This window comes from Scyliorhinus canicula, chromosome 3 (assembly GCF_902713615.1).
Source record: "Scyliorhinus canicula chromosome 3, sScyCan1.1, whole genome shotgun sequence".
Classification (NCBI taxonomy): Eukaryota; Metazoa; Chordata; class Chondrichthyes; order Carcharhiniformes; family Scyliorhinidae; genus Scyliorhinus; species Scyliorhinus canicula.
Genome location: NC_052148.1, coordinates 5,261,516 through 5,280,863, shown reverse-complemented (window position 1 = coordinate 5,280,863; position 19,348 = coordinate 5,261,516). Strand labels below are relative to the sequence as shown.

Below are 19,348 nucleotides of genomic sequence, written 5' to 3'. Positions count from 1 at the left end.
GAGTATTGTGTTCAGTTTAGGTGTCCTTACCTGAGAAAGGACAGACTGGAGGTTGTGCAAAGGAGATTCACTAGGTTAATCCCAGAGCTGAAGGGGTTGGATTACGAGAAGTTGCATAGTCTGGTTCTGTATTCGTTGGAATTTAAAAGGATGAAGGAGGGATCTGCTAGAAACATGTGAAATTATAAAGGGAATAGATAGGATAGATGTGGGCAGGTTATTTGCACTGGCAGGTGAAAGCAGAACTCGGGGCACAGCCTCAAAATAAGGGGAAATAGATTGAGGCGTGTGTTTAGGAGGAACTTCTTCACCCGAAGGGTTGTACATCTATAGAATTCCTTGCCCAGTGAAGCAGTTGAGGCTCCTTCATGAAATGTTTTTTTAGAGAAAGATCGATAGCTTTTTCAAGAATAAAGGGATTCAGGGTTATGGTGTTCGGGCCGGAAAGTGGAGCTGAGTCCACAAAAATCAGCCATGATCTCATTGAATGGTGGAGCAGGATCGAGGGGCCATGTGGCCTTCTCCTGCTTCTAGTTCTTATGTACTTATGTGCCTGTCAGGGAGGGAGGAAGTGGTCAAGCGAGGGAACCGTGGTTTACTAAAGTAGTTGAATCACATGTCAAGAGGAAGAAGGAGGCTTGTGTAAAGATGAGACGTGAAGGTTCAGTTAGGGCGCTCGAGAGTTACAGGTTAGCTAGGAAGGATCTAAAGAGACAGATAAGAAGAGCCAGGAGGGGACATGAGAAATCTTTGGCACGTAGGATCAAGGATAACCCTAAAGCTTTCTATGGGTATGTGAGGAATAAAAGAATGACTAGGGTAAGATGTGGGCCTGTCAAGGAAAGTTGTGCGTGGAGTCCAAGGAGATAGGAGAGGTGCTGAATGAATATTTTTCCATCAGTATTCGCACAGGAAAACGACGATGTTGTTGAGGAGAATAATGAGGTACAGACTACTTGACTTAAAGGACTTGAGGTTCATAAGGAGGAGGTGTGAGCAATTCTGGAAAGTGTGAAAATACCTACGTCCCCTGAGCTTGATGGGATTTATCCGAGGATTCTCTGTGAATTAAGGGAAGAGATTGCGGAGCCTTTGGCTTGGATCTTTATATTGTCTTTGCCTACAGGAATAGTGCCAGTAGGTTGGAGGACACCAAATGTTGTCCCCTTGTTCAAGAAGGGGAATAGAGACTACCCCGGTAACTATAGACCAGTGAGTTGTGGGAAATATCTTGGAAAGTCTCAGAAGAGATAGAATTTATAATCATCTGGAAAGGAATAATTTGATTAGAGATAGTCAACACGGTTTTGTGAAGGGTAGGTCGTGCCTCACAAACCTTTTTGAGTTCTTTGAAAAGGTGACCAAACAGGTAGTCGAGGGTAAAGCAGTTGATTGGTGTACATGGATTTCAGTAAAGCGTTTGATGAGCTTCCGCATGGTGGCCCATTGCAGAAGACATGGAGACATGGGATTCAGGGTAATTTAGCAATGTGGATCAGAAATTGGCTAGCTGGAAGATGACAAATTTGATAGGAAATGTTCAGCCGGAGTTCAGTTACTAGTGGTGTACCACAAAGAACTGTTTTGGGGCCACTGCTGTTTCTCATTTTTATAAATGGCCTGGAGGAGGGCGTAGAAGTATGGGTGAGTAAATCTGCAGATGACACTAAACTCGGTGGAGTTGTGGACAGTGCGGAACGATGTTGCCAGTTACAGAGGAGCAGTATAAGCTGCAGAGCTGGACTGACAGGTGGCAAATGGACTTTAATGCAGAAAATTGTGAGGTGATTCATTTTGGAAGGAATAACAGGAAGACAGATTACTGGGCTAATGGTAAGATTCTTGGTCGTGTGGATGAGCGGAGAGATCTCGGTGTAAATGCACATAGATCCCTGAAAGTTGTCACTCCGGTAGATAGTGCTATTAATAATTTGGTGTGTTATCTTTTATTGCTAGAGAGATTGAGTTTCGGAGCCATGAGGTCATGTTGCAGCTGGACAAAACTCTGGTGCGTCTGCATTTGGAGCAGTGCTTGCAGTTCTGGTCGCCGCATAATAGGAAGGATATGGAAGCATTGGAAAGGGTGCAGAGGAGATTTACCAGGATGTTGCCTGGTCTGGAGGGAAGATCTTATGAGGGTCTTGAGGCTGTTTTCGTAGGAGAAAAGAAGGTTTAAAGCTGACTTAATGGAGGCATACCAGATAACCAGAGGATTAGATATGGTGAACAGTGAGAGACTTTTTCCTCGGATGATAATGATCAGCACATGGGGACGTAGCTTTAAATTCAGGGGAGATAGATATAGGACTGATGGCAGAGGTTGCTTCTTTATTCAGAGAATAGTAATGGAGCGGAATGCACTGCATACAACAGGAGTGGACTCGCCAATATTAAGGGCATTTAAATGGTCATTGGATGAACATATGGATGATAATGGGATAGTGTAGATGGGCTTGACAGTGGTTTCACAGGTTGGCACAACATGGAGGGCCGAAGTGCCTGTCCTGTTCTATGTTCTATGTTCTGAAGTGCCTCAGGAAATTTTACTGCATTAAAGGCACTGTTATAAATGCAAGTTGTTGGCGATCATTACCAGTATCTCAAATCATTGCTCAGATGGCCTCTACTCATTTCTGCTCTGTCAGACTCTGTTTCCTTTCTGCTACATGTGTTCATTTAAGGTCTCATTCTACTCACACAGCGGTTGACCAACCACCGTCAAACCTACGCTTCTCGGACATCACGAGGAAAAGCTTCCGGGTGGACTGGGATCATGGATCGGAGGAGGCGGACCAGTACAGAATCAGCTGGGTTCCATCTGGGGGAGGGGACAAAAAAGAGGTGATGAAATCCATACTTTCTGCTTCTGTGTAGCTCCAGCTGATTTTTAAATTTGCCTTGCAACATGCGAGTGTGAAGCAAAACCGCTGTCAGACAGATCTGTATATGTATGAAAATGTTCCTCCTTTCCAGAAACGATGTTTCATTGCATCCTTGTAATCTTTTCCACACTTGCTAATGAGTTGCATTCTCTGTTGGTCGTGGGGGCATGATCACACTGAAAACAGCAGGTATTTTCCATTCCCAACAGGGACACGCAGTCACGGGCAGGACTGGAAAATTTGGAGATCGGCCAAAACTCAATTGCGTGGGATGAGCTCTTGAAAGCATAACCTGCAAAAGCATAAGCACGTTGTTTCTGAATGGCATTACTGTACTGGAAGGTGATCAGAAAACTGCTTTCCGCACGGACCATATGCTCTTTCGTATTGAGATGTTGGGCTCAGTTGCCCACTCAAAGAAGAGCATTTGTGTAATGAACAAAACCGTCCAAATTAGTTCATTCCTTCAATTGAATTTTCTCCAGAAATACTCCACATGACCACGAAGGAATGCCACTGGGAAAGGTGGCTGCAGCCAAGGGTTGGTAAAGGATTTTAAGGTCCTTGTGGCCCCCTGAGTGATATGAAATTCAAACATCCCCATTTAATTAAGGGAATCAGTTTGCAGAAAACAAATTGGTTTCATGCACTGAACGTATCTTGAACTTCGCTTTCTGCCTATTCTTCCAGATGATTATAAATGGCAAAGAGACAAGCCAGGTTTTAGATAACCTGGATCCTGACACCTTATATGATATTACACTTACTGCCATCTACCCAAACAAGAAGGAAAGTGATGACGTCGCAGCCTCCCAGCGTACATGTAAGTCTTTAGCATATAAAAATCTCCATTTGTCTTTCCTTGGCGTACCGTGGGGCAGCACGGAGCAGCACGGTAGCATTGTGGATAGCACAATGGCTTCACAGCTCCAGGGTCCCAGGTTCAATTCCGGCTTGGGTCACTGTCTGTGCGGAGTCTGCACATCCTCCCCGTGTGTGCTTGGGTTTCCTCCGGGTGCTCCGGTTTCCTCCCACAGTCTAAAGATGTGCAGGTTAGGTGGATTGGCCATGGTAAATTGCCCTTAGTGTCCAAAATTGCCCATAGTTTTGGGTGGGGTTACTGGGTTATGGGGATAGGGTGGAGATGTTGACCTTGGGTAGGGTGCTTTTTCCAAGAGCCGGTGCAGACTCGGTGGGCCGAATGGCCTTCTTCTACACTGCAAAAGTCTATGATCTATTCTATGATCTTAGCAATTATCTTCAAATATTGAAAAGAGGACAAAGTGACATTGAAAGCACATGCTGCATATTGTGATGTGCAGCAGATCACAATGTCCTTCAGGATGGGGTGTGGGATTAGTATGTTCCCCTGGATTCTCTGCTTCTGCTGTTGCAAAGTGTATCTATTGGCTTCATTGGCTAGCCTGCTTGTGTCCAATATTCCTGGGCCATACAGCACCTTCAGCCAGATAAATTTATAAAACCATAGAATTCCGACAGTGTAGAAGGAGGCCTTGTGTGTCTGCACCAACCCTCTGAAAGAGGAACCTAATTAGGCCCACTCCCCTGCCCAATCCCTGAAACCCCCCCTGACCGGCACATCTGGGACTATTTAGCATGACCAATCCACCTAATGTGCACATCTTTGGACTGTGGGAGAAAATCGGAGGACCCTGAGGAAACCCACAAAGACACGGAGAGAACGTACACGCGCCACACAGACAGTCTACCGAGGCAGGAATTGAACCCAGTTCTCTGGCGCTGTGAGGCAGCAGTGATAACCCAACCCCTGATTAATCTATGCCTCCCTCAACTTGCCTCCTCTTTTATTGATGGACCCACTTCCCCAGCCCCTTTTCTATTCCTCATAGAAAAATGATTGGCCTCACCCCATTTCCCCACTACCTGGGCGTAACTTGTCTATACAAAGGTAAATAACAATCATATTTGTATTTATCTAACATAGTTTAACAGTCTGAAGTAACTTTATTGGATGACATCAGCAGATTGCTATCCATTTAAGTTAAACTAGTGATGTCTGTTTCTCAGAGAATTAGAAACAATATTGCCCCATACCGTTTTGCTGAAGTTGAGAGGGGTGGCATGTGGCACAGTGGCTAGCACTGGGACTGCGGCACTGAGAAGACAGAGGGTGGTGATGGATGGAAAATTTTCAGACTGGAGACCAGTTACCAGCGGTGTACCACAGGGATCAGTGCTGGGTCCTCTGCTATTTGTGATTTTTATCAATGACATTGATGCGATACAGAGCTGGGCTGAAAAATGGCAGATGGAGTTTAACCCTGATAATTGCGAGGTGATTCATTTTGATGGAAAAAAATTCAATGCCCATTACAGGGTCAACGGCAGGGTTGTGAGGAATGTGGAGGAACAGAGAGAACTTGGAGTTCATGTCCACATATCTCTGAAGGTTGCCACTCAAGTGGATAGAGCTGTGAAGAAGTCTTATAGCGTGTTAGCTTTTATTAACAGGGGCATGAGTTTAAGAGCCGCGGGGTTATGCTGCAACAATTCCTCACCCTGCTGAGACCACATTTGGAGCATTGTGTGAAGTTCTGGTCACCTCATTACAGGAAGGATGTGGAAGCATTGGAAAGGGTGCAAAGGACATTTACCAAGATGCTGTCTGGATTGCAGGATAGGTCTTATGAGGAAAGGTTGAGGGAGTTACAGCTTTTCTCTTTGTAGTGGAGGAGGATGAGAGGTGACATAAGAGGTTGAGAAAATGATGAGGGGGTTAGAGATTATTACCTTGGGTGGATGTAGCTGTTACAAGGGGGCATAACGATAAGATTCAGGGTGGGAGATATAGGAGGGATGTCCGAGGTAGGTTCTTTACTCAGAGAGCGTTTAGGGTGTGGAATGGACTGCCTGCTGTAATAGTGGAGTCAGACACTTTAGGAACTTTAAAGTAGTTATTGGATAGGAACATGTAGCACACCAGAATGACATGGAGTGGGATCGCTTAATCTTGCGTTCGGACAATGCTCGGCACAACATCGAGGGCCGAAGCCCCTGTTCTCTGCTGCACTGTTCTATGTTCTATGTGTTGCACATTTTACTTGAGTTTATTACGCGTTTTATAGGAGTGTATTAACACGCCTCCGTTCAAAGGCCGTGTGCTTAACACTACTACAGCTCTGTGTATGTAATTATGCTCGGAGTCGCCAGGTGTCGTATTTAGACACCTCACAAGTATATCAAGGTCAGGTTCAAAGTAATAAATCTGTACACCGATTAGTAAGTTCAAACGATTGATATTTATTATAACAAATATAATAAATACACATGCATACGCGAAAGAGACTAAGTTACTTCTAAACTAAACGACTAAAATACTTATCTAAACAGGAACAGGCAAGGTCAGGGAGCGAGGCCTTCGTCCCGTTCTTGGTCTGCAACTCTCAGAGTGTTAAAGGTCGTCAGGGTCTAGCAAGTCTGGCTCACGTAGCGATCGTGGTGGTGAAACTTACAGTTCGATGGCTGGTGGCTCAACGGCTGGTGATGGAACTGGAGTCAGGATGCGATGTATCAGCAAAGCGATGAAGACAGCAGAGAGCCGGAGCCAAGACAAAGGCAAGCCGGAGCAACAACAGACCGGACCATGTGCGGGGTCTACTTTTATAGGTCCCCCCAAAGTCCGTGCCTCTTCGGGGTGGTCTCTACCTTTTGTATATCGATTGGGTCTTCTCCCAATCGATATTTTCCAAACCCCCCAATCTGAGGGTCGCTTCTCGATGGGTGGGGCGGTCTCTATGGTGCTTTGTGATGGATACTTATGGTGCCGTTTCGTCTGGGCGTCCACTCAAAGTATCCATTCAAACCTAAATGTTTCTATTGTGTGGGCCTGGATCTAGATCACCTCATTACTATGCAAATCGTTGTTGCCATTTACACCTTTAGCTGAGATCCTGCACCTGGCCATAAACTGGTTTCTGTACGTGCAGAATGCTAATTAGCCTTCTGCAAACTGCTTGTCCTTGCTAAGACTGTTTTCTCCCTGCAGCCTTAGCAGTTTTCCATTTTTGTAGCCCAGTGTCCATCTTAGGTGGCTACATTCCCTCCTTGTGATCCTCACAATAAAATTGTGAAGGATCACCTATGCACGTTGCTTCGATTGCTTCTGGGTGCCCTCTTTGGGTTCCCTGACCTCAGCAAGTTCCTGGGCGTCTACTCTGTCTTTGACTATGGGAAGAAAAACATTTTTATCTGACATTTCTACTTGGCGCTATGTCAAAGGGGACATGCATTACCAAAACCGGGAAACTCTACCTATCACAACTATTATCCTTATCCTTAAACATTTTATTACAGTCTAAAAACCTTATCCATTCACACCACATTACATATCACTTCCTGACTCGGCAGTCGAGTTCAGGACAATATAATACATGGGTATCCTTTATTAACATAGTGCTTTATTCATTGAGGGGCTGGGGGGATTGGTGGAAACCAAAAATAGGGGATTGAACTCCGTAGATGGTTGAGGGGCAGGAACGGGAGGCTCTCCTTTTCCACTTCCTCAACCTGAGGGTCTGTACAATTATGCAGAGGATTGCAATCACTAGCAGTGATTCAATCACGTATGACATTGAGTACCATGTCATAAATTTTGTGCACCAGGTCTGAACTTCGCTGATCAGAGCTGAGCACGGGGAAGTTGGTGTGAGGGAAACATTGACGGCGGGGGTTGTGGGGGAAACGTGACTTGCTTCCACATATGCAAATACAACATTTAACAGTAATAGGTAGGCTTCCATCATGGTCTTCTCTTCGTTCTCTTCCTCTTCCTTCTGTATGGCCGATCCTTGCTGTGAACCCTCTTTCGTCCTTCGAAAGCTATGGGATCAAGCACAGTATCTGTCAATACACAGTTTAATATCCGTACTTGTTAGTGTATCTGTCCTCCAATTCCAATTGACCCATTAAAATGACTGGCCAAGTCACACCCTGTGACTCCCCTCATTTTTTTTTCGAAAGCGAATTTTAGGAACAAAATACACCTAACAACTTTCCTCCTGCGAGCCGTCTCGCAGGCTTTGCTAATTTACCATCCGAATGTTCCTGGATGTAAATAGCATGTGGGATGGCGGCCTAAGGGCTACCTAACAAAAAATGAAAACAAATTTGGTCCGAATCAATACTTCTAGGTAAACCCCATCTCGTGAAGATGTGGTGGGTCAGGATCTTTGCAGCTGTCTTAGCTGTATTTGTTCTTGAGGGGAATGCCTCTACCCATTTGGTAAAGGTATCAATTACCACCAGCATGTATTTATGGCCATTCCTACAAGTGGGCAATGGTCCTATAAAGTCGATCTGGAGGTTTGTCCAGGGGCCATTAACTGGTCGAGTATGCCGAAGCTGGGCCTTTTTGGAATACCTCTCCGGGTTATTCTGGGCGCAAATAAGGCAATTCTCAATGTAATGGGTTACATCGGTCCTGAGGTTAGGCCACCAACAGAGCTGCCTGAGGTGCCTCGTGGTCGTGTCGATTCCTTGATGTCCGTGTCCGTCATGGAACAAGGCAATCATTTTGTTTCTGTCCTGCTGCGGGACCACATAAAGCTGGTCCTTGATGATCACACACTCATGTGAGGTCAGAGCGTGTCTAAACTTATCATACTGAGGCACAAAGTTGCCTTTAAAAATCTCCCTGATATCCTCATCCTGCTTCTGTGCTTCTGCTAAATCCTTAATGTCAGTCTGTGAGACTTGAACTGCGCTCACAGGGGCGCTAGCTGGTGCGCTAGCTGGGGGTGTCCACAAGTGTCCTCGCCTGGAACCTGCTTTAGCCAGTGCGTCGGCTTTTACATTCCCAGGGGGGATGATCTATGGTGGCTTCTAACATTTATAATGCCGAAGGTTCTATCCTTTGCTTTGTCTAGGATGTGGCGGAGTAAAGGGGCTGATGGAAGGGGGTTCCCGTCTGCAGAGACAAAACCTCGTGTCCTCCACAGGGGTAGAAAATCTGTTAGACTGTTGCAGACATAGACTGTCCGAATATATGTCCGCCGGGCTGGGGAAAGAATCGGGGTGGTCCACTATATAAGCTATGGCCGCGAGCTCTGCTGCCTGCGCGCCCAAGTGACCTGGCAATTTTAAAGCTATTTCTTCGAGTGCGCGACCCTGCGCGTCCTCGACATAGATGCCGCATCCAGTGATACGCTCACCATATAAAACCGTGGATGAACCGTCCACGTGTATCTTCAGTGGGCCACACGTGTCTGTGTGTTGGGGGCTTTGTCTTGGGTTCCCTATCTTCCTGGGGGGTGTCTTCGCTATGAAGGGTCCTGTGTTGTGTAGGGGTGCTACAATTTCACATTCATGGGGCTGTCCTGGGTATTGGAGGTTGTCGGCTAAAAATGTGTGTGTCCGGGTCCGTTTTACCGTAATGTCGCGTCCTTGTAAAAGTAACGTCCACCTAGCTGCCCTAATCTGGCTAACTGAACCGTCCTTCAGTCGACCGTCTAGGAGTAACTGTGTGGGGGTATGCTTGGTCAAAATGGTGATGGGGTTGAGTCCGGTAATGTAGGAGAAGTATTGCACTGCCCAGAAAACTGCAAGGAGGTGCCTCTCGCAGGCTGAGAATCCTTGTTCTACTGGGTCTCAAAGTCGGGAGGCATAAGCCACTGGTCTTAGCTGCTCGTGCCGTTCCTGAAGTAACACGGCCGAGAGGGTCAGATCTGTGCTCGCTACCTCTATTGCATAGGGGGAAAGTTGGTCTGGGACTTGCAGCGCGGGTGCTGCACTAAGGGCTTTCTTTAACTCCTCCACAGCCTCTGTATGCTGCGGAAGCCATTCCCAGGGGGCTCCTTTCTTAAGGAGGTCTGAGAGTGGGGCGGCTTTTGTCGCGAATCCGTCGATGTGGTTCCGACAATAACCAACCAGTCCTAAGAACGACCGGAGGGCTGAAACATTCTGGGAAAGGGGCAATTTGACAATCGAATCAATTCTTTTGAATTCGATCTCGCGTTTGCCGTGTGTGATGACTGTACCCAAATACATCACGTTATTTTCCAAAATCTGGGCCTTTCTTGGGTTAACTTTACATCCAATCTCAGTTAAAAGTTCCAGGAGCTCGGCCAGAAGTGTAATGTGCTCTGCCTTTGTGTCTGTCTGCAGTAATAGGTCGTCCACATACTGTACCAGACATTCGGGGCGGGAAAATGTTTCTAAGCCATTCGCCAGCTGTCGGTGGAAAATGGAGGGGGAATTGTGGAATCCTTGTGGGAGGCATGTCCACGTGTACTGTTGTGCTTTGAAAGTGAAGGCAAATTTGTACTGGCACGCCTTTGCCAATGGGATTGACCAGAAACCATTGCTAATGTCCAATACCGTGAAGAATTTGGAGTTGAGTCCCTGTTTGAGCATGGTCTCGGGACTTGTTGCTACCGTGGGGGCTACTGCTGGGGTTACTTTGTTGAGCTCCCGATAATCAATGGTCAGACGCCATGATCCGTCGGGCTTTCTCACTGGCCAAATAGGGGCATTATTGGAGGAGGCTACTGTTCTAAGCACCCCTTGTTCCAATAAGCTACCTATTACCTTCTCTATTTCCCCCTCTGCTTCTCGGGGAAATCTGTATTGTTTCTGTGGTCGGGGGTCAGGTCCGGTAACGTGAATTTGTCCAGTCATTCTGCCGCAGTCGTGCCGGTGACTGGCAAATGCTGTCCTGTGTTTGTTTAATACTGCTTTTACTTGTCTGTCCGTGTTTAGTGCAGTCAGGTCAAATTAATAGTCGCCTACTGCGCTAATCCGATTAGCGTACTCTCCTACTGTGAGAGTAGCGGATGCTCTGTCTGATCTTGCCATTCGCCAGACACACTGGTTAACTGGGTCGAACGACAGGCTATGGGCATTCATAAAATCTATCCCCAGTATGTGTTCTGCTGTCCGGGGAAGATTTACTAGAACGACGGGGTGTTTGGTGGAAATGTTCCCGAGCTGGATTGCTACGGGTGCTGTAATGTGTCCCTGCTGCGAGTGTCCTGTGAAACCTCTAAGTGTGATGGTGGAGGTGGTCGGCTACGTGTCTGCCTGTGCCGTGGTGGTGGAATTAATCGTGGTGCGGGACCCTCCTGTGTCCCAAAGTAACTCTATGGGCTTCCCTCTAACCTTAGCTGTGACTACCGGTCTTCCGGATTGATCCCAAAGAGTGTCACAGACCCAAGTGGGGGAGCCCGAACACCGTCAGTCCGTCCCGTCCACATTGGTCTGTCCTGACTGTATCCCTATGCTATGGATCGGTTTTGCTTTGTGTCTATTCAGAGTGCCTGTCTGCTGGCCTCTCTGTGATCTTTGGGGTGCATTGCATTCCTTAGCCCAATGTCCTAACTGGCCACAGTTGTAGCATTCCTGCGACTTCTGTGGAGGGCTGTTCTTTCCTTCATTTACCCATGCGGGGTTTTGGTGCGCTCTCACTGCCTGAATGTCCGCTGCAGCCTGAGCTTCTTCTGGGGACTTTACTTTGCCTCTGCCCTGAACTGATTGCTCCCAAGCGCGGGACAATCTTTTCAGGACCCACTTCTCATTATGGGCCTCTTCTGAGGGGTCATAACTGTTGCAAGCACTCTGTCCTGCATCTGTGGCATGGGAAATTATGGTGCGCGTCTTTTTAACCATGTTTTCACGGTTCAAATGGGCTCTATTTAAATCGCCGAAAACTGCGTTAAAATGGATCCACAGCCTTCCTGCAAATGCTGTGGGGTGCTCGGTTTTCTTTTGTCGGCACTTGTTAAGTCCTTCGACTGGGTCACCTCGGTTATACCCTATGGCATCTAAAATGGAGGTGTGCATTTCCTCTAGGGTGCCTCCGCCAACGTTCTGTGGGTCGGGGAGGGGTGCTACTACCGATTGGTCTAAGCTCAGAACCGTGAGCTTAACCTGCTCTCTCGTCCAGGCCGTACATGGTTGCCTGCTGTTTCACTTTCGCGAAAAATTGGTGGGGGTCTGCGGTGGGGAGAAACGGAGTGATCTTCTCACACGCGTCCCTGAGTTGGGTTACAGTTAAGGGGGTGGTGTAAGTGATATCGGGTGCGCCTTCTGTGGTCGCTTTCCTTTGGGTGGTTACTTGATTCATTGGTGCGGTGACTATCTGATCTGTGGGGGGTTGGGGTGCTTGTCTTTTCTGCTGCGCTGCTGGCGCACATGTTCCCTGAACATAACGCTGCGCGGTCTCACTTAATTCCTGCCAGTCTGCGGCATTCTCCTCATCTAGCTTTGTTCCAAAGGTACTTTGGAACCCATTCTGCACTGAAAGCAGAGATTGCAGTTCCGCAATCTGCTTTCTACACTTCGCATGATCCATTGTACTCTGTCTTTGTTCTGTGGTGGCAGCATGGAGTGCTCTTAAAGCTGCCTTTAGGTCAGAGCATTGCCTCTGCAAAGCCTCTACCTGCTTCTCTGATTCTTCTCTTATCAGGACGGCACGTTGCATGTCCTGATAGGCCTTTTCGTACTGAGTCTGGGAACTGCTGAGATGGGCTAGACAAGACTGATGTGCCCTCTTGGCATCATCCACCTCTCTACCTTTCTCTGCCAGCTTCCCTCTAAGTTCCATGTTCTCTTTCTCGATGTCCCTGACCTCCACTTTGCTCATCCGATTTCTCTCTTCTAATTCTGCCCGGAGCGTTTGAACGACCTCCTCTGTGCCTCGCAACTGTGCCAAACAGGACACGATTGCCATCGGCTTGCGTGATTTACTAAGGTTTTTCTTATGAATTTGAGAGAGGTTCTCCCACCAAGTATATCCTATACTTCCGGGACCTGTCTCCTCATTCATACAGAATTCTTTCCAAAGGGGCCATCCCTTTCCTTGCAGATACTTGCGGAGTTCCAGCTCCCACACGGGACACTGACTTACTCGGCTACTGCTGGTCGCTGCGACCACAAACCGTTCTGGGTTCATGAGGCGTTCCATTGCCTGCATGGCCATTTTCTCTGACTCACTTTAATTTGGAACAGGGGGTGTTGAGGTTATGTTTTACGAAACGGGTAAGGCTTACGCTATGTTCCGTTCACAAAACTCCCGAAAGTTTGTCGCAACAAAAATGCTTTCAGGTTTTCCTTACAACCCTGTTAGTACGCATGCACAAAACACACTTCCGAATTACGTTTATTCGTTTGAACACCTTGATTACTTGTGATTTCTTTTCTTTTCTTTACTCAGATTTCTAATTCAAATTTCAGGGTCCTCGACGGAGTGGGGGTGCCACGTGTAACCGCGTCCCGGCGGAGTCGCCACTAAATGTTGCACGTTTTACTTGAGTGTATTACGCGTTTTATTGGAGTGTATTAACACGCCTCCGTTTAAAGGCCGTGTGCTTAACACTACTATGTATATGCTCTGTGTATGTAATTATGCTCGGAGTCGCCAGGTGTCGTATTTAGACACCTCACAAGTATATCAAGGTCAGGTTCAAAGTAATAAATCTGTACACCGATTAGTAAGTTCAAACGATTGATATTTATTATAACAAATATAATAAATACACATGCATACGCGAAAGAGACTAAGTTACTTCTAAACTAAACGACTAAAATACTTATCTAAACAGGAACAGGCAAGGTCAGGGAGCGAGGCCTTCGTCCCATTCTTGGTCTGCAACTCTCAGAATGTTAAAGGTCGTCAGGGTCTAGCAAGTCTGGCTCACGTAGCGATCGTGGTGGTGAAACTTACAGTTCGATGGCTGGTGGCTCAACGGCTGGTGATGGAACTGGAGTCAGGATGCGATGTATCAGCAAAGTGATGAAGACAGCAGAGAGCCGGAGCCAAGACAAAGGCAAGCCGGAGCAACAACAGACCGGACCATGTGTGGGGTCTACTTTTATAGGTCCCCCCAAAGTCCGTGCCTCTTCGGGGTGGTCTCTACCTGCTGTATATCGATTGGGTCTTCTCCCAATCGATATTTTCCAAACCCCCCAATCTGAGGGTCGCTTCTCGATGGGTGGGGCGGTCTCTATGGTGCTTTGTGATGGATACTTATGGTGCCGTTTCGTCTGGGCGTCCACTCAAAGTATCCATTCAAACCTAAATGTTTCTATTGTGTGGGCCTGGATCTAGATCACCTCATTACTATGCAAATCGTTGTTGCCATTTACACCTTTAGCTGAGATTCTGCACCTGGCCATAAACTGGTTTCTGTATGTGCAGAATGCTAATTAGCCTTCTGCAAACTGCTTGTCCTTGCTAAGACTGTTTTCTCCCTGCAGCCTTAGCAGTCCTCCATTTTTGTAGCCCAGTGTCCATCTTAGGTGGCTACACATGTTCCATGAGGAGCCGGGTTCGAATCCCAGCCCTGGGTTGCTGTGCGTGTGGAGTTTGCACATTCTCCTCATGTCTGCGTGGGTTTCACCCCCCCAACCCAATGGTGTGCACGTTAGGTGGATTGGCCACGCTAAACTCCCCCTGAATTGGAAGAAAAACAGTAAGTGGGTGCATTAAAAATTTTTTACAAAGTAAGTCAGGTGACATGGAAAAGATAATCAACCGCAGTAAACCTGCACATATATTATGGAATATTACCTTATTGACTCGCAATATTCCTCAAACTTCATTATCCACTGTAACACATTTTTTGATCTGTTTCTACTGTTGAATTTAGTGACCCATTGCACTAACATACTTCAATCCATTTCCCCCACCCCTAATCCATTACCCCTACATGTGAAGCCGTTCTGCTTTATGTCAGTATCCAACATTTCAGCTTGCATCTCCTTTATTTAGCCTTGCTGTCTTGCTGATCTCTCTGTCCTTGATCAGCAGCATTATTCCAATAGAGCTGGAAAAACACCGCCTCAACTTTCGATGAGGTGCTTTATAGCATCCTGGACTCAACACCGTGTTCAACAATTTTACATCATTATCCAGGCCCCATTTTGGTTCCTTTCCGTTTGCAACTTTTGATTTTAACCCATTTTTCTCTTGTTTCTGCTTTGAGACAGCAGCTGCTCATTATTCTGTGATTCACGCCTCCTCTGGCCACATCTTGTTCCATTCCCCACATTGACAACGCTTTTGTTATTTAATTTCTCCTGCCCTCCACCCTGTGACAGAAATTCCCACTTTTTTAAATCACCTCCCATCTGCTTAAAACCTGTTGACTTATTTTTCTCCTCTTCAGGTGTTGCCAGACCAGCTGGACATTTTCAGCATTTTTTGTTTTTACATCACCTTTCCCTTGTCTTTTGTGGGGGAAAAATATTTTGTTGTATTTTCATGCCGTGCAACAGCAGCAATAAATCCTGTCAACCTTTCCTAAAGTTCAGTGGGACCCTCAACCTGGGATGATCGCACAGGCTGATTATGGGTGGGGATTTCAACATGCTTGTTGATCAAGGCGTGGACCGGTCATGTTCGAGAACGGGCAAGGTGCCAGCAATGGCAAAGGAGCCGAAATGGATCATGGAGTAGGTGGGAGGGGGTGGGGTGGATCCGTGGAGATTTAGGCAGCCGAGAGCCAGGGAATTTTCTTCCTTCTCCCACGTTCACAAGGTGTAATCTGGGATAGATTTCTTTGTTGGGGGCAGGGCCCTGTTGGTGAGGGTGGTGGATACGGGGTATTCGGCAATTACGATATTGGACCATGCTCCGTACTGGGTGGACCTGCAGGTCAGTGTGGACAGTAAGGGACGCCCACAGTGGAGATTGGATGTGGGGCCGTTGGCGGACGAGGTGGTCTGCGAGAGATTGAGGAAGTGGATGCTGAACGACCTGCAGATAAACGATACGGGGGAGGTCTCAGCAGCGGTGGTCTGGGAAGCGCTGGAGGCGGTGCTGAGAGGGGACCTGATCTAGATCCAGACTTACAGTGACAGGACGGACAGCCATGATGTGGTGGTGCCGGCGTTGGATTGGGGTGAGTACTGTAACACGGACAGGGCAGAGACGGACCGACTGGTAAGAGAGAGCCTACGAGTGGGTAGGAAGTATGTGAAGGCTCCAGAGCCAGGGCTGTTGAGGGAATGCCGGAGGCTGCAGGCAGAATTTAGTTTGTTAACTACAGGAAAGGTAGTGGAGGAACTCAGGAAGGTGAAGGAAGCGGTGTACATGGGGAAAAGGCCAGTAGGTTGATTGCACAGCAGCTCAGACAAAGGGAGGCAGCGATGGAAATAGGGAAAGTAGTTGATGGGGATTGGAACTTAGTTGGGGACTCGGAGGGGGTGAGCAAGGCCTTTGGGACTTTTATAGTAGTCCTTGATAAATATCAAACTAATCGGTAGGACTGAGTGGATGGTAAGGGTGGTGTAGCTCTGTTATTTAAGGATGACATCCGGGCAATAGTAAGGGATGACATCGGTGCAATGGAGGACAAGGTTGAATCCATTTGGGTGGAAATTAGGAATAGTAAGGTGAAAAAGGCACTGATAGGAGTAGTCTATCGGCGACCAAATAGTAACAATATGGTGGGGCAGGCAATAAACAAAGAAATAACTGATGCATGTAGAAATGGTACAGTCGTTATCATGGGGGATTTTAATCTACATGGTGATTGGTTTAACCAGGTCGGTCAAGGCAGCCTGGAGGAGGAGTTTATAGAATATATCCGTGATAGTTTCCGAGAAGTGTATGTAACAGAACCTTCAAGGGAACAAGCGGCCCTAGATCTGGTCCTGTATCATGAGACAGGATTGACTAATGATCTCATAGTTCGGGACAATCTCGGAAGGAGCGATAACAGTATGGTGCAATTTAAAATACAGATGGAGGGTGAGAAGGTGAAATCAAACAGTAGTGTTTTGTGCTCAAACAAAGCAGATTACAATGGCATGAGAGAAAAGCTAGCTGAGGTAGACTGGGAGCAAAGACTTTGTGGTGAAACAGTTGAGGAACAGTGGAGAACCTTCCAAGCGATTTTTCACAGTATATACCAACAAAAAGGAAGGACGGTAGAAAGAGGGAGAATCGACCATGCATATCTAAGGAAATAAGGAAGAGTATCAAATTGAAGGAAAAAGCATCCAAAGTGGCAAAGTTTAGTGGGAGACTAGAAAACTGGGAAATCTTTAAGGGGCAACAGAAAGCTACTAAAAAAGCTATAAAGAAGAGAAAGATAGATTATAAGAGTGAACAAGCGCCGGAACGTGGCGACTAGGGGCTTTTCAGGTAAATATCTGTCCTGTAGAGGATGAGAAGCGTGATTTAATAATAGGAGTTGAGGAAATGGCTGAGGAACTGAACAGGTTTTTTGGGTCTGTCTTCACAGTGGAAGACACAAGTAACATGCCAGTAACTGATAGAAATGAAACTATGACAGGTGAGGACCTTGAGATGATTGTTATCATGAAGGAGATAGTGGTGGGCAAGCCCATAGGGCTAAAGGTAGACAAGTCTCCTGGCCTTGATGGAATGCGTCACAGAGTGCTAAAAGAGATGGCTCAGGAAACTGCAAATGCACTCGTGATAATATACGAAAATTCACTAGACTCTGGGATGGTCCCGGCGGATTGGAAATGAGCAAACGTGACACCACTGTTTAAAAAAGGAGGTAGGCAGAGAGCGGGTAATTATTGTCCAGTTAGCTTAACTTCGGTAGTAGGGAAGATGATGGAATCTATCATCAAATAAGAAATAGTGAGACGTCTGCATGGAAATTGTCCCATTGGGCAGACGAAGCATGGGTTCATAAATGGGAAGGTCGTGCCTTACTAATGGAGTGGAATTTTTTGAGGACCCTACCAGAACGGTAGATAATGGGGAGCTAATGGAAGTGGTATATCTGGATTTCCAGAAAACCTTTGGCAAGATGCCACACAAAAGGTTGCTCCACAGGATAAAGATGTATGGCATTAAGGGTAAAGTAGTAGCATGGATAGAGGATTGGTTAACTAATAGAAAGCAAAGAGTGGGGATTAATGAGTGTTTCTCTGGTTGGCAATCTGTAGCTAGTGGTGTCTCTCAGGGATCAGTGCTCAGACCGCAATTGTTCACAATTTGCTTCAATGATTTGGAGTTGGGGACAAAGAGCAGTATGTCCAAGTTTGCAGACGACACTAAGATGAGTGGTAAAGCAAAAAGTGCAGAGGATTCCGGAAGCCTGCAGAGGAATTTGGATGGGTTAAGTGAATGGACTAGGGTCTGGCAAATGGAATACAATGTTGACAAATGTGTGGTTATCCATTTTGGTAGGAATAACAGCAAACAGGATAATTAATTAAATGACAAAATATTAAGACATGCTGCTGTGCAGAGAGACCTGGGTGTGCTCGTGCATGTGTCGAAAATATTGGTTTACAGTTTCAACAGGTGAATAAGAAAGAGAATGGAATTTTGTCATTCATTGCTCAAGAGATGGAGTTCAAGACTTGGGAGGTTATGCTGCAATTGTATAAGATGTCAGTGAGGCCAAACCTGTAGTATTGTGTTCAGTTTAGGTTCCCTTTCCTGAGAAAGGACGGACTGGAGGTTGTGCAAAGGAGATTCACTAGGTTAATCCCAGAGCTGAAGGGGTTGGATTACGAGAAGTTGCATAGTCTGGGTCTGTACTCGTTGGAATTTAGAAGGATGAAGGAGGGATCTTCTAGAAACATGTGAAATTATAAAGGGAATAGATAGGATAGATGTGGGCAGGTTATTTGCACTGGCAGGTGAAAGCAGAACTCGGGGGCACAGCCTCAAAATAAGGGGAAATAGATTGAGGCGTGTGTTTAGGAGGAACTTCTTCACCCAAAGGGTTGTGCATCTATAGAATTCCTTGTCCAGTGAAGCAGTTGAGGCTCCTTCATGAAATGTTTTTTTAGAGAAAGATCGATAGCTTTTTCAAGAATAAAGGGATTCAGGGTTATGGTGTTCGGGCCGGAAAGTGGAGCCGAGTCCACAAAAATCAGCCATGATCTCATTGAATGGTGGAGCAGGATCGAGGGGCCATGTGGCCTTCTCCTGCTTCTAGTTCTTATGTACTTATGTGCCTGTCAGGGAGGGAGGAAGTGGTCAAGCGAGGGAACCGTGGTTTACTAAAGTAGTTGAATCACATGTCAAGAGGAAGAAGGAGGCTTATGTAAAGATGAGACGTGAAGGTTCAGTTAGGGCGCTCGAGAGTTACAGGTTAGCTAGGAAGGATCTAAAGAGACAGCTAAGAAGAGCCAGGAGGGGACATGAGAAATCTTTGGCACGTAGGATCAAGGATATCCCTAAAGCTTTCGATAGGTATGTGAGGAATAAAAGAATGACTAGGGTAAGATGTGGGCCTGTCAAGGAAAGTTGTGCGTGGAGTCCAAGGAGATAGGAGAGGTGCTGAATGAATATTTTTCCATCAGTATTCACACAGGAAAACGACGATGTTGTTGAGGAGAATAATGAGGTACAGGCTACTTGACTTAAAGGACTTGAGGTTCAAAAGGAGGAGGTGTGAGCAATTCTGTAAAGTGTGAAAATACCTAAGTCCCCTGAGCTTGATGGGATTTATCATAGGATTCTCTGAATTAAGGGAAGAGATTGCGGAGCCTTT

The 19,348-nt window shown here is 46.5% G+C and overlaps 1 protein-coding gene across 1 annotated transcript in view; it reads left to right on the top strand.

Annotated features, from left to right (window-relative positions):
* LOC119963790 overlaps positions 1-19,348 on the top strand; it is a 1,053,439-nt gene that overhangs the window by 468,510 nt on the left and 565,581 nt on the right. The window contains exons 76-77 of the mRNA XM_038793076.1: positions 2,702-2,841; positions 3,573-3,705. Of these exons, the coding sequence (XP_038649004.1) occupies positions 2,702-2,841; positions 3,573-3,705 (273 nt within the window). The remainder of the gene's footprint in view (positions 1-2,701; positions 2,842-3,572; positions 3,706-19,348) is intronic.